This window comes from Eleutherodactylus coqui, chromosome 5 (assembly GCF_035609145.1).
Source record: "Eleutherodactylus coqui strain aEleCoq1 chromosome 5, aEleCoq1.hap1, whole genome shotgun sequence".
Classification (NCBI taxonomy): Eukaryota; Metazoa; Chordata; class Amphibia; order Anura; family Eleutherodactylidae; genus Eleutherodactylus; species Eleutherodactylus coqui.
This window is the reverse complement of record NC_089841.1, coordinates 44,644,296-44,659,686: the sequence shown is the minus strand read 5'-3', so window position 1 is coordinate 44,659,686 and position 15,391 is coordinate 44,644,296. Positions and strand designations below refer to the sequence as shown.

Genomic DNA, 15,391 nt, shown 5'->3' with positions numbered 1-15,391 from the left:
TCCATATGTGCAGTACCCTAAATAAGTCACAATTGTCCCATCAGTCGTCTTGCATTCTTTTGCTGAGTTGACAGATAAACTTTATAAAAGTGTCTCCGGCGCACTTTGTATTGTTCTGCCCTCATTACCACGTAAACACGATCCGCAGAAACTGCAGAATTCAGAAAATTGTGTTTATGAATAATTCAATTAAAGATGTGCAGATGATTATTGGGAGCGGGATGAGATGTCTGTACTAGAAAGGATTGGATTTTTTATAGCTGCTTGTGTATCAATCACACTTACTCCAAATAATACTCCGCTCCGGCGTGTTCTGAGGCGAAACCTTCCCTTATTATCAGATATACAGATTTAATATTAATAGAACATTTCCAATTCTGCTGCAGAATACAATTATGTAAGCCCTGTTAACTCTTTGTGAACTACGTTCAGTGTGTGCGGGAGTGTATGCACCATAGTAGCGCTCCCTGTAGCCGCCCATGGAGAGAGGGGGCGCCAGCTCTGGTGACACCATCACTTTTGCAACTTGCTAGTGAGAACATATCCAATAGCCCGTTACATAGTATCATAGTACCAGAGTATGTAAGGCTGAAAAAAGACATAACCATCCAGTTCAGCCTATTAGCCCCTAATGTTGATCCAGAGGAAGGCAAAAAAAGGTAGAAGACAATTTTCCTCATTTAAGGGAAAAAAAATTCCTTCCTGACTCCATAGAGGAACTGCATTGTTAGTTTAAAAAAAGGAGGCAGGGTCATTTAAAGGGGTTGTCTCGCGGCAGCAAGTGGGGTCATACACTTCTGTATGGCCATATTAATGCACTTTGTAATGTACATCGTGCATTAATTATGAGCCATACAGAAGTTATTCACTTACCTGCTCCGTTGCTGGCGTCCCCGTCGCCATGGAGCTGTCTAAATTCGCTGTCTTCTGGCGTTTTTAGACGTGCTTGCGCAGTCCGGTCTTCTGCCTGGTGTATGGGGCTGCTCGTGCCGGAGAGCTGGTCCCGCGTCGTCATCGTAGCTCCGCCCCGTCACGTGTGCCGATTCCAGCCAATCAGGAGGCTGGAATCGGCAATGGACCGCAAAGAGCCCACGGTGCACCATGGGAGAAGACCCGCGGTGCATCGTGGGTGAAGATCCCGGCGGCCATCTTGGAGAAGGAAGAAAGAAGTCATCGCAGAGCGGGGATTCGGGTAAGTAATATATATATATATATATTTTTTTAACCCATCCCTTGGGTTTGTCTCGCACCGAACGGGGGGGCCTATTGAAAAAAAAAAAAACCCGTTTCGGCGCGAGACAACCCCTTTAATCACTTTGGGAATGCCAACCAACTATAGAGGTAGTCTATAAAAGTGTGTATGGAGCGGGTCCGAGTCTGCTCCATACTGGCTGTTTCTGATAGCTGACAGCTGACTCCAACTACCGGGATCAGAGTTAACGCTGATCATGGCAGTTAACTGTTTAGGTGTTGCAGTCAAAGCTGGCTGCATGTCTAAACAGTCAGCGGAAGGGGGCATCTCTCTAACGTGCCCCATTGGCATCTTCACAGCATGATCGGAGGGTACTGGTGGGCTAGCATGGCAGCCTGAATCCTACTGAAGGCTCCTAGGGCTGCCACACATATTTGTCTTTCAAGTCCTGTCTGTGGCAGGGCTTGAAATGCAACATTAAAAATTGCAATATACTGCAATACTGAAGTACTGCAGCACATAGTACAAGTGATCAAATGATCTCAAGTTCAAGCCCCTGTGGAGGGTAAATAAAAGTGTAAAAAAGATTTAATAAAGATTTTTAACAGTTAAAAAATACAACTATATTAAAAGTAAAAAAAAAAACTTTTTCCATTTTCCTATACAAAAAAACAAAAGAATTAAAAACCCAAAATATTTGGTATCATAATGTACGTAAAATCCAAACTATGAACATATCACAATATTTATCTTGTATGGTGAAAAAAAAAGGCCAGCTCCGAAAAATTTTGAATAAAAAATGATCAAAAAAGATGTATGCACCCCAAAATAGCACTAATAAAAAATGCAGCTTACTCCACAAAAGACGAGGCTTACACAGGCCAATGGATGAAAAATGTAAAACTTGTGAGTCTCAGAATATGGCGACGGAAAGCAAATTTAGCTTAAGAAAAAATGTTATATACTTAAAAAAAAAACCATTAAAATACTATATAAATTTTTTTTTGGCTCGCAAGACAATAGCTTTGAGATGGATGGATAGGCGACCCCCAACGTTCTCAAGGTGGCAGAACATTGTTAATTCAACCTTGCCATACGAAAAGATAGTCTACAAAAATAGAAAATGCCAGGAGAAATTCAATAGGGTGTGGGGGAGATGGTGCGGCTCGTCAGACGCGAATGCCACGCAGGATCTGCTTCAAGGCATGATGAGTAGGACTGTACCTGGTCTGCCCAATAAAACACGTATCAACTGGTAAAATCCCAATTTTATGGAAACTTAATGCACCAGTGTGCTGTATTTATATATATATATGATATGGATATTGTATCAATAATAATAATATTTATTTGTATAGCGCCAACTTATTCCGCAGCGCTTTATCTGTGTAACTTTCCCTTATTGTGAAGAATTCATGATCTATGCAAAGTTACTTAATTATATACTGTAGAGTATATTTCTTGTACGATAAAACGAGTTTAAAAAATAAATACTTTATAAGGGTGCATTCAGACGACCGTATATCTGCCGGGTATTCACTTCGGCCGATATACGGCGTCTCTCTCTGCAGGGGGAGGAGGCTGAAAGATCCGGGAGCAGTGCACTCCTGCCCCTCTCTGCCTCCTCTCCACCCCCCTGCACTATTTTCAATGAGAAGAGGTGGAACGGGGGCGGAGCTAATTCCTTGGAATTTAGCCCCGCCTCCTCTTATTGCAAATAGTGCATAGGGGCAAAAAGGGGGTGACGAGGAGGCAGAGAGGGGCGGGAACTCAGAGCACTGCTTCCGGCTCTTCCAGCCTCCTCCCCCTGCAGAGAGAGACGCCGTATATCGGCTGGGCGTGAAAACCCAGCCGATATACAGTTGTCTGAATGCACCCTAAATTTGGTATCACCATAATTGTGCTGACCCATAGAACAAATTTCAAATGTCATTTTTACTGCACTGTGAACACTAAACCCACCAAAAATGACACAGTTGCATTTTTTTCTTCATTTCTCCCCACTTTAAATGTGTGTTACAGTTTATCCATGCCTTATACGGTACATTAAATGGTGACATTAAAAAATACAACTCAAAACAACAAGCCCTTATATGGCTATGTCAATGAAAAAAAAAAAAAAGTTATGGTTCTTGGAAGGTGGGCACAAAAAAATGAAAATAAAAAAAGTGATGAATCTGTGGTCCTGAAAGCATTACTAAACACCAGGCCCTCCTGTCCTTGGTAGTCTAACTGGACACCATAATGGGGGGCCCATTTAAGCTTTTGCAAAAAAAAGAGTCTTTTTGGCATACACTGGGCCGTTGTGCATAGGGATGGCTTTTGTTCCAGCGTATGTAATAGTCTGAAGTATTCTGCACACAGGCTTTTTTTCTATGTCCTATGGGCGATGTACTGCATGCCTATAAGGTGGCATATGTAACCCTTCCACTGGGTTGTTTACCTGGAAATCCGTCGACCTCACTACCTACAGTGGACAGCTTTAGGGTCATGTGCCTTCGGGTCACATTCAAGCAGGACTCTGGGTTACTCACAAGGACATTAGCGGAGAAGATAAAAACATTTGGAATCGATGAACAGGATGTATAGAGCTAACGTCATATTTCAAAACATAAAATGACACTAGCATTGACAAGTAATTCTTCAACTTCTACAGCCTTTTACAAAAGTTTGGGCACGTATTTTTAAAAATATTAGTGCACATGTCCCCTACATAGGTTGTGTAAACTCATTTTCACTAAGAAAGTCAACATAGCAGGTCATTCACTGGGAAATCGTGCATAAAATTGTAGTTTTATCAGGTGTAACGCTGCTATCTGTCTTTCTGGCTGTCCATAGATAGATAGATAGATAGATAGATAGATAGATAGATAGATAGATAGATAGATAGATAGATAGATAGATATGAGATAGATAGATAGATAGATAGATAGATATGAGATAGATAGATAGATAGATAGATAGATAGATAGATAGATAGATAGATATGAGATAGATAGATAGATATAGATAGATAGATAGATAGATAGATATGAGATAGATAGATAGATATGAGATAGATAGATAGATAGATAGATAGATAGATAGATATGAGATAGATAGATAGATATAGATAGATAGATATGAGTAGATAGATAGATAGATATGAGATAGATAGATAGATAGATAGATAGATAGATAGATAGATAGATAGATAGATAGATTGCACTGATAGCAGAATGCAGGCAGACTGCCTATTTCAAAAAGCAGCAAAATAGCAGCATAGCTATACCAGAGCAGCTCAGTGAATAAATACTGTACCAGAATCAAGCTGATAACATAGACACAGCACCAGAACCAAGCTCAGTACATGAATACAGCACCAGAATAGCTCAGTGAATAAATACTGTGCCAAAAGCACGCTCATAACATAAACAAATCACAAAGCAACCTCAGAACATAGATACAGTATCAGAACCAAGTTCAAAACATAAACACAGCACCAAAACTAAACTCATAACATAGATACAACACCAGAACCAAGCTCTGTACATACATACAATACCAGAACCAAGCTCATAACATACTGTAAATACAGCACCAGAATCACGCTTTTAACATAAATATAGCCCCAGATCCAAGCTGTTAATATAAATAGTGTTACAGAACTAAACAGTTGTGCGGTGGGGGTGCCAATAGACTTACAGTGGCGCCTCAGAACATCAGAAGGAAAGAGACAGAGCCAAGAAGAGGATGATTCATGTAGCTTCATAACATGCTGGCACATCGTAGAAGAAAATCATATGGCAAGGTGAGCCTAAAGATGGTGATAACCCCCAGCTTACATCTGCCTGGTGTCCCCTTCCAAGATGATCGCTGGTGCCCTGCGCGACCATAAGAAGCATGTAGCTAAAGCCGGCCATGGCAGTGGGGTTAAAATGTAATAACAGCAAGCAGAGGCTTTCATGTTGTATGTAAATAAAGCCTATAAAGGAAAAGTTATACAACTCTCTAGTAGATTTAAGGTTTTGATTCCTAACCAAGATATGTGCTTGCCATCAGTGAATAAGAACCTTCTTGTTTCTGTTTAGTGGCAGTAACCCAGTACATAGCTAGTCTTGCTCTCAGCTAAGAAGTGGATACAATTGTATCCACTGTAGACAATGCTCTGTGAGCTAAACAGCCCGGACTCCAGACTGATACATTGTACATAGCTAGTCCTGCTCTCAGCTGAGAAGTGGATGCAATTGTATCCACTGTAGATAATGCTCTGTGAGCTAAACAGCCCAGACTGATACATTGTACATAGCTAGTCCTGCTCTCAGCTGAGAAGTGGATGCAATTGTATCCAGTGTAGACAATGCTCTGTGAGCTAAACAGCCCGGACTCCAGACTGATACATTGTACATAGCTAGTCCTGCTCTTAGCTGAAAAGTGGATACAATTGTATCTAGTGTAGTCAATGCTCTGTGAGCTAAACACCCTGGACTCCAGACTGATACATTGTATATAGCTAGTCCTGATCTCATCAGAGAAGTGGATACAGTTGTATTCAATATAGACAATGCTCTGTGAGCTAAACAGCCTGTACACCAGACTGATACATTGCAGCAAACTAACAGAGATTTGTGCAGCTGCTGCTGATGTGTTTAGCTCACAGAGCATTGCGTGAGCAACTTTCTCTCCACCATACATCACACAGAGAGGTGTATGTCAGGATTATAAGTGATACTATAACCACCGGAGAATGGATGATGTGACGGTGATGTGTTCTTACAGGTCTTTTCTGGTAACAATGTAGATGTATGATGTGGAGCCTCCTGGGTATGGTTACCCACCACTTCACCCCATACTGCAGAGCACACGCTGATAATTTGATGCTAAGTTATATAAAAGCCGCTGTGACAGTCACCTGAGGGCAGGGGGTGACTGATTTACATTCAGTGATTACTTCTGCTATAATTAAACCCGTGATGATGGCCAAATCTAACGTGATATAAAATGTCAGATTACGGGACGTGACCAGGAAGTCTTCATTATTTTATGTCGACGGATATTAGCTTTACTTCATTTCAGATTTTAATATTAGATCACTGGATTTTAAATTACCCTTCAGCACCTTGTACCACCCACCTTATGCCCACTAGAGAGCCCTGCCAGCTACCTGTCAAACCCCCAAATCCCCACTTTGTGTTCCCTTTCACCCACCACAGACCCTTTGCCACCTTATACCCATTAGAGAGCCCTGCTACCCACTGCATCTTAGCCAATGAGCCCTGTTTTGTATCCCTTTCTCCCTTTACAGAACCCATGTCACCTTTTGACCCAACTTGCCACCTATTCCCACCACAGAGTCTCTGCCACCTTTTCTCCTCTCTACCCCCCACAAGCCCTGACACCTTTTTCTTCCCACCTAACCCACAAAGCCCTTGCTACTTTCTGCCTCCCTGTCCAACTTCACCCACAAAAGAGCCCTATCATCTTCTGCTCCCCCCATCCCATCACCTATTCCCCTCCCAGAACCCCTGCCACTTTTTGGCCTACTGTACTTTGCCCCCAATAACCCACCACAGAGTCCCTGCCACTTTCTATCATATTCTCCTCTCACAGAGCCCTGCCACCTTCTGTCTCCCCATCCTACTCCAACATAGCCTCTGGCACTTTTTGCCCACCCCGCCTCTACAGTGTTCAAAAGTGAGCAAAATTTATTTAAATGACAGTAAAATTGCCTTTCGTTGGGTATGGACCAAGCAGGCAAAGGGCCTGGAAGCCCAGAGGGGCCGGTACACTCACCTTCCACCCCAAGCAGAATTGTGTTGACAGTAATACCAGTGAACTGTACGTTAGAGTCATGCTAGTTGATTGAGATCTCTACTGGTAGATATCCAACAGGTCCTCAGTAGATGCTCAGTAGATCACCGAAACCTTCTGGCTCTTCATTACAAGCTTTTCAATAGATCTTTAAAAAGGTTAAGAAATATTGGTGCCTTGTAGGAGCAGGCCTAACAGGGTTGGTTCTCCTTTTTTCGCTGTAAATCTAGGAAACGGAATCTATATATATGTAAAGACGAAAGCCCTCATTGACTCACTGACTGACTCGCCACTAATTCTCCAACTTCCCGATGTCGTAGAAACATGAAATTTGGCACAAGCATAGATTATCTCCAAAATAGGAAAAGTAATTTGGCACGGGCATTGATCATGTCATAAATAGGAAAAGCTAATGGGTCCCAACTCCATTATTCAATTCTAAGCGCAAAAGAATTAGCGTCCAAATTTTACGTACGGAATCTAATTCTCTCACTTCCCGATGTCGTAGAAACATGAAATTTGGCACGAGCATTGATTATGTCATAAATAGGAAAAGTTAATGGGTCCCAACTCGATTATTCAATTCTAAGCGCAAAAGAATTAGTGTCCAAATTTTACGTACGTAATCTAATTCTCTCACTTCCCAATGTCATTTTATATAAAGGAAGCGTCGCATGGTTACCTCCACGTGGTGTTTCCTGGGTAACGCAAAGAACCATGCAAAATGGTGAACATGTTTATTTCCTCGGTATCTCTAAAGTAACCACGACTTCATAAGATTTTCCATGTGAACACCAGATAAACACCAGTACCAAATTAACTCGGGGGAAGCCGGGTATATCAGCTGGTATATTATATTGGTTAAAGGGGTATCACAAAGATGTCAACTGTGGTTTCTATGTAGCAAAACAAGTCAATAATCCCATACAAATGTCAAAGATGTACTATTGGCGAAGTATCAGCCCCATTCTGACCTCATCCCAACTCTTTATTGCTGCAAGTAGTTCTTTGCTTGGTTCTCAGGTATGAACAGTTTTGTCCTGTTCACCACTGTGTTACAGCTGTCTCGCTCTGGTCTGTAATACCCCATTTACACTGACAGATGATCGCTCAAAAGTCGCTCAAATGACAGTTTGAGTGACACTTTTGAGCGATCATCTTTGCATACTTTATAGAAGCTAATTAGCTACTATACAGCTTTGCAGGCGGAGCGGGACACCGCCGCTATCTCTCCCCAAACAATACAGCTGTATTCTTCTCCGCTCTGACTGCTAGTGTCCCCGCTGTAAATTCACAGCAGGACACAGGCACAGAGAATCATATCAGCCTGCACCGCTGATCGCTCAATTGTAGCAAGCTAGAATTCAACGATCAACAAGTCGTGCACGAAAACGGCACGATGTCCCTGCATTTAGACAGAACGAGAATCGCTCAAAAGATTCTTTTGAGCAAATATTGAGCAATTCTCGTTGTGTCTAAATCAACCTTAAAGGTGGATTTAGACACAAATCTTACACTGTGAATGCGTGGTTCCCTCATCTTGAGACCTGGGTCAGCATGCGTACAGGAGTCATCACAACTTCTGCACTGGTCGGTCTGACAGCCAGCTAGTGTGCACTGCTCAGCTGTCACTTATCTTTGGCTGTCAGCTCCCCCCCGACTGTCATCTAGTATATCAGTATGTTGCAAGAACTTGTATCACAACGCAAGTTCAGGGTACAATGCCAACAAAGGAATGACAAAAACACACAATATTTGATAACACTCAATAATTAACGTTACCGGCTAGCAAGAATACAGATGATGGGAGGCAACACATAACTGAACTTGTTATAGTCAATATTCCACACTCCTATAAAAGTCGTTATACAGAATATTCCAGCACAATTCCTTTTACAATATACAGACTCTCAACTGGGTTCAAGTACTCGTAACGTTTAATGAATTTAGTGTCTGTGGTAATGTTACTGTCTCTGCTAGCAGGCCTGCCACTGCTGTCCTTGTAAGTGTGCACACTTGTTGGCTTTTATTGAGGCTGGTCTCACTTACGATCAGATGCAGAAAAGCTCCTAGACATCCTCTCTGGGGTATTAGTGTATCTTGACACCACCAGGAAGTCCTGGTGGAGTCAAGATTGACAGGGGGGGTGACGCCCCCTGTACCTGATTGGCTGCATAGCCTCCTTGCAAATAGGTCCTGCAGGGGCACTAAAACTGCAGGCAAAATACTTTGAGTGTGATGAAGCGGCTTTTCAATCGCGGCCCGCGGGGCACAAGAGGCACAGTCACCCAATTCACATACTGGCCGCTGCATGGTCGGGGTACACAGACATTTATGCAGGAGCACCCCCCACCCTCACCCCTTTCCTGGTGGCCGCTGCAGTACTGCTCGGGTTGCCACTGAGGCTGCAGCGCCCGTCAGACAGCTGGAGAGCCTTCCCCCCTCACCTCAGTCGGCTCTTCAGCTGTCTGACGGGCGCTGCAGCCTTAGTGGCAACCCAAGCAGTACTGTTGACGGCGAAAGCTGTCAGTGGAGGACCAGCCGGCAGCGATGTGACTATGCACAAGCGTTCAGCGCGCCAGCTGTCAGCGGGGGAGCGGCATCCACAGAGCAGAGAGCCAGGCCGGAGGAGCAGAAGCGCTGACAGCGGCAGCTATGAGCGGCCCTGTGGCCAACTGGGAGCAGACTGTTCCGGCGGCAGAACAGAGGCAGAGAGGCCTGCAGCTGTGAGCGGGGGACCTTAGGGTGAGGGGAAATTAACTTTTTAGGCTTAGATTATTACATTTTAAAGCTGCCATGTTATAGCCCGAACATGCCAGCATTTATGCACAGTATCCTGCTAGCACCTTCGTGCCTTGACCCAATCCGGAGCTAGGGGTGTGACTGGGGCGTTCCTCCTGTCAAACCCTTAACTTCCGGTGGCGTCAAGATACACTAATACCCTCTCTGGGTCCTTGTTCTGCTTCACAATCCCACATTTTCTGTATCCTCCCAACTGTTCACTGCTTGGAATTCTAGCAGTCTCTCATGTGAAAGTAGTGGTGCAGACGGTCTCTGCAGTCCTTTGTCTACCTGCAGACTCTGGCTCTCCAGCAACAGCTGTTCTCCTTTCACCAGTCTTTGAGCTCCCTGCAGAACACTGGATCCTGAAGCAACAGCCCTGTATTATACACGGTCCTGCTGCTCTTCTCTAGTGGCACATCAATAATTCCTTTGTTATAGGGCTCCAATCAAGCCAGATACAACAGTGTTTGCAAGCTGTATTATTTCTGGCGCTCCCTGTGCCTCAAATCTACCTGATTCTGGGGCAAAGCCAGTATTCTCCTTCATTCCACTTCCCTCTGCGGTGCCTGACAGGGAAGCAGAGATTAGTGCAGCTGATGTGGTCCTTCAGCAAAGCAACTGGGAGCTGCTAAAGTAAGGGGAGCGTAAGGCAGTGCTTCCTCTCTTGGGGCTCTTTCACACGGCCGTATGGGATGCCTTCCAATGCCTATATAGAGGCACTTGTGAGGTTTTCGCAGCGTTGGACGCTGCAAAAATGCCTACCCCTCCCTTTCTTTGTCCAGCTCCAATAGGCATCTATGGGAGCCACAGTATATGCGTCGGCGTGTATTTCAATCGTGTATGTTCCATCTTTCATGGTCCAACGTATTTGCACGCCGTATATTCACCCATGTGAACTGATGCATTGGAAAACAATGTCTCAGATGGTCGCGTATATCGGTCAGCCGTAAAAACGCGCCAATTACACGCTCGTGTGAAAGAGCCCTAACTAAGGCTGTGTTCACACGAGGCAGAAATCTCTTGGAATGTCCGCTGCGGGACAGCACGGAAATTCCACAACATTTCCACAGCGGAAAGGCTGCCACGCCATTTAACGCGGGTTTGAAGCAGCTTTCTAGCCTGTATTCTGCTGTGGAAATCTCTCCCCATAGAGGAAAGAGAGCCCACAGTGGAGACGGCGCCAAGATTGACAATGCGCAGATTTGAATTCTGTGCCGCTTATCAGTTTCCGAGCAGCTTGTCCGCAGCAGTCTGTCCGCAGCGTGTGAACGAGATTTTTGTAAATATCAGGTTTAAAAAATGCATTCAGAATTTCTGTGCGGCAATTCCGCCCCCTGTGGACTCAGCCTTAGAAGTACACTCCACTTGTCCCAAGGTTTGTCTACTTGTAGCGGCAATACATTTCAGACTTTCAAATGCAATATCCAAGTTACAGCATTAGCGGTCAGCTGGTCTTATTGGCAGCTGTCTCGGCTCCTGGGCTGTCTAACCTGTAGCTGCATAACCAGGAGAAGCCACAAGAGGCAGTAAGAACTGCTGTTTGCTAATGCTGCAACTTGTGGACTAATGGGATCTAATAGGGAACCGACAACTTTTGCCAGTTGCATCAGAGGTTGAAAAGCGCAGAGAACTGCAAGTGGCAGAGTGGAACTTTACAGGCATCAGTACCCATAACTGATTACTCATATTAAGATACAGTTTGCAGGGTTAGAGATTATAACTGCCCATAGGCAACTTTAGCTACATGCAACCTGTGCGGTTACATAGGACGCCAACCACCAGCTTGTAGCAGGGCACCAGGTGGATGTAGACTGCGGGCAATTACTCCTCTTATGTTCTCCGAGTTGATCTTCTTCCATGCATCAGCCTCTTGTGGAGCTACATGAACCATCCTCCTTCTGGCTCTGTCTCCTCCCCTCTGTCAGCCCATCAACACCCCTGCAGCCCAACTGCTTAGTTCTGCTACTGTATGTATGTTAGAAACTTGGTTCTGGTGCTGTATCTATGTCATGAGCTTGGTTCTGGTGCTGTATTTATGTACTGAGCTTGGTTCTGGTACTGTATTTATGTTATGAGTTTGGTTTTGGTGCTGTATTAATGCACTGAGGTTGATTCTGGTGCTGTATTTCTGTTATTGACTTGGTTCTGGGGCTATATTTATGTTATTAGCTTGGTTCTGGTGCTGTATTTATGTACTGAGCTTGGTTCTGGTACTGTATTTATGTTAGGAGTTTGGTTTTGGTGCTGTATTAAAGCACTGAGGTTGGTTCTGGTGCTGCATTTCTGTTATTGACTTGGTTCTGGGGCTATATTTATGTTATTAGCTTGGTTCTGGTGCTGTATTTATGTACTGAGTTTGGTTCTGGTGCTGTATTTATGTTGTGAGCTTAGTTCTGGTGCAGTATTTTTTCACTGAGCTGTTCTGGTGTGGATATGATGCTATCTTGCTACTTTCTACAAGAACAATACAGACGGTCAGCCTATTAGTGCAATATATTTTGTTTTTTTCCTGGGGAAGAGTTGCTAAAAATAATTCCACATAAGTTGTCATCTGACCCAAGGTGGGAAATGCAATTGGCAACAAAAACTGTAAACTGACTGTTTTTACCACGCCCTTTCCTGTGTGCTGCTTCGGTGATCACACCAGAGTTGACAGACTTTTGAGGGCATGACAACTTGAGCAGCACACAGGGGAGCACAGAGGACATAAATACAGCTCTAGAGCCAAGCTCAAAACAGAAATACAGACCCAGAATTAAGCTCAGTATATAAATACAGCACCAGAACCAAGCTCAGCATATAGATACAGCACCAGAACCAAGCATATAACATAAATACATCATGACCCAACCTCAGTACATAAATACAGCACCAGAACCAAACTCATAACAGTATGCTGTTGAGAAACATAGCTTCCCAGTGGTCTCATGATAGAAAATGAAGGACCGCCCATTCTGCTCAGATAGGGAGGAGACGCAAAGCGAAGGTAGGAGTACAAAGCTCAGAAGGGAAAGGTATGTACCTTACTTCAAGCAACTACGAAGTTAAAGACAATGCGAAAAACACCACATGATTCTGGATCACCCCTTTAATGATTCACTGACTCTATGTCTTCACAGAGCGGCTGGGTCCCCCCCTGGACATTAATCTTCAAGCTATTAACTGCACAGCCTTCAGTGTAGAATGGAGAATGCCCCGGCAGCATGCAAGTACCATCAACGGCTACACGGTAAGTCAGTGGATGATTGAAAAACCCAACAAGAATAACTACATAAAAGGCATTCCCATGCAGCCGTATCTGACCTGTAGTATGACCTGGTGCACACTGGGAGTGTAAAGAATGGTCGGCTCTGGACATCACTGACTTAACATGGACAAACGCTCATTGAGAGAACCCCTCCTCTAAATCTGCTGTGATCGACAGGATGCTGCGTTTGGCTGCGCATTTTCCCTGCAGCAGCCACTACAGGGGAAAGTGTGGTATTACATGCTGATGAATAGTAATGTATGGACAGGAAGTCTGCTAGAGCAGGGGGCAGTCTACCTTTGCAGCTTTCAGATCTGGCTCATACAAAAGGGTCCTAATATGTCCCATAATAAGAGATAATGCCTTAAAATCAATACATGGATTTGTGACAGTGTTCAAATTTAAAGGGAATAATATTTATCCCCCATATACAGGATAGTACCTGAGGGGTCCTGGCGGCCACGTCCTGACCAATTACAAGAATGGGGAATCCCATTTTGACTTGTCTGATTTGAGTGCACAGTTGTGCATGTGCAGTACCACTCAGTACCACTCCATTCAACTCTATGGGCCTGCAAGAGATATCTAAGAGCTGCACTGTTATGAAGTTTCCAGCAATTGGACGTCCACAGGTAGGGAATAAGTATTGGTCAAGGGAAAACCCCTGTAAAGGATGGTTTCTGGGTCTTGATTTACCCATGAATATGAAAAAAAAATTCAGTAGTTTTCTCTGATCTCTGCTGTAAGAGCTGGTGCCTGGCTGTCCTCTGACAGCCAAGCACCAGCTCTCCCTGCCACAGAGACCATCGGCTTGCTTCTGACAAGCCGATGGTCTCTATGGCAACCTGTAAACAAACTAGTGCAGGTGTTTGAAATTAAAAGCAGGAGATTGCTGGCAGATCGGTAGTATCTCCCTGCTTCTTATTTCAAAGTCCTGCACTGCTCTGTGTGGGTCTGTGCAGGCAGAGCACAATGCCACAGCTTGTAGCATTGTGCTCTACAGCTCCCATACTGAAACATAGCCCGGAAGATTTCCGGGCTATATCGCTATAGGCAGTGGAGCTCCTCCCGGAAAATTTCCGAGCGTGCCTCTCAAGGGGTTAAGTGACAGCTGACTTGAAGGAATTATCTGGACTCATTTGGATAGTTTGAAGAAAGCAGCATTTTACACTTTTCTTCTTACACATTCTATCCTTTGGATAGGTCATCAGCAGTTGATGGACAGGGATCAGCCACTCGGGCCCCCCGTCCGCAGCTGATTGTCCGGTCCGCTGGCCAGTGCAGCAGGCCGGACATCATTATCAGCAACAGAAGAGGAAGTGCAGGCACCAGCTTCACTCCCATTGAAATCAATGGAAGGGCCGCACAACGGCGGCGCCTCCTGCCTAGAACAGGACGTCCCGTTACAGGAGCAGGAAGTGCGGCAGCAGCATGGCTCATCCATTGATTTCAATGGGAGTGAAGCTGGCGCCCGCACTTCCTCCCCTGTCCGCTGATCAGCTGATGGACGGGGGTTCCGAGTGGCGGAACCCTGATCACCAACTACTGATGGTCTATCCAGAGTATAGGCCATCAGTCCAAACAACCCCTTTAATAGACATCAGCCAAGTGAAGAACGTGACCTGTTCAGGCTCATCCGTCAGTGTGATAAGTGGAGAGGACACGCAGAGTAATAGAGCCGAGTATTTTATAGCCTCCACTGACTCGCTTGATACATTTTCTCATCCACTTTGTTTCTCAGGGGCGACATATTTAAAACCCATCTGCATAAACTACAGCCGCTGCAAGAAATTTACCGCCAAACCAAACAATGAGAGACAAGGTTAATAAATTATCAGGAGAGGCTGCAGTAAAAATTAATTGTACGCCGCCCCCGGGTATTGGGAGCGAGAGACCAATTACACGAATTGATGAAAAATTAAGTCATAAATTACAGGTGCTCGAAGTTAAATGCAGAAGGGAACAAACTTCGTAACGCCATCGACAGCAAGCAGGAGGATTTACCTGCAAGAATCATTAGCTGGAGCCACACTTTGCGGATCGAAGCTGGGAGATCGGCGACGCAGACCGCGCTGCCATGTATTGCACTAGAAAATGAGTTTATCCTCTGGAGAGAATACCGGAAAGGAAATCGCGGTCCCACCAGACGGCCGGCCGCACTTTGATGACAGTTTTCACCTAATTAGTAACAATGGGGTAGACAGACTAATCAATAGGAGGATGTAGCTGCAATGAGCTGAGAGGAAGATGAAAGGAGAAAGATCCCGGAGTATCTAGAACGGAACACGTCCCCCTTTCATCATTAGCCATAGGATGTGGAGACGTAATGTGGAATCGGAGACGTTGGGACATCACTGACCGTCCCGGAGGATGGCCCC

At 44.7% G+C, this 15,391-nt stretch overlaps 1 protein-coding gene across 1 annotated transcript in view; it reads left to right on the top strand.

Moving 5' to 3' along the window:
* EGFLAM (EGF like, fibronectin type III and laminin G domains) overlaps positions 1-15,391 on the top strand; it is a 118,113-nt gene that overhangs the window by 25,662 nt on the left and 77,060 nt on the right. The window contains exon 2 of the mRNA XM_066602407.1: positions 12,886-12,995. Coding sequence (XP_066458504.1) covers positions 12,886-12,995 — 110 coding nt within the window. The remainder of the gene's footprint in view (positions 1-12,885; positions 12,996-15,391) is intronic.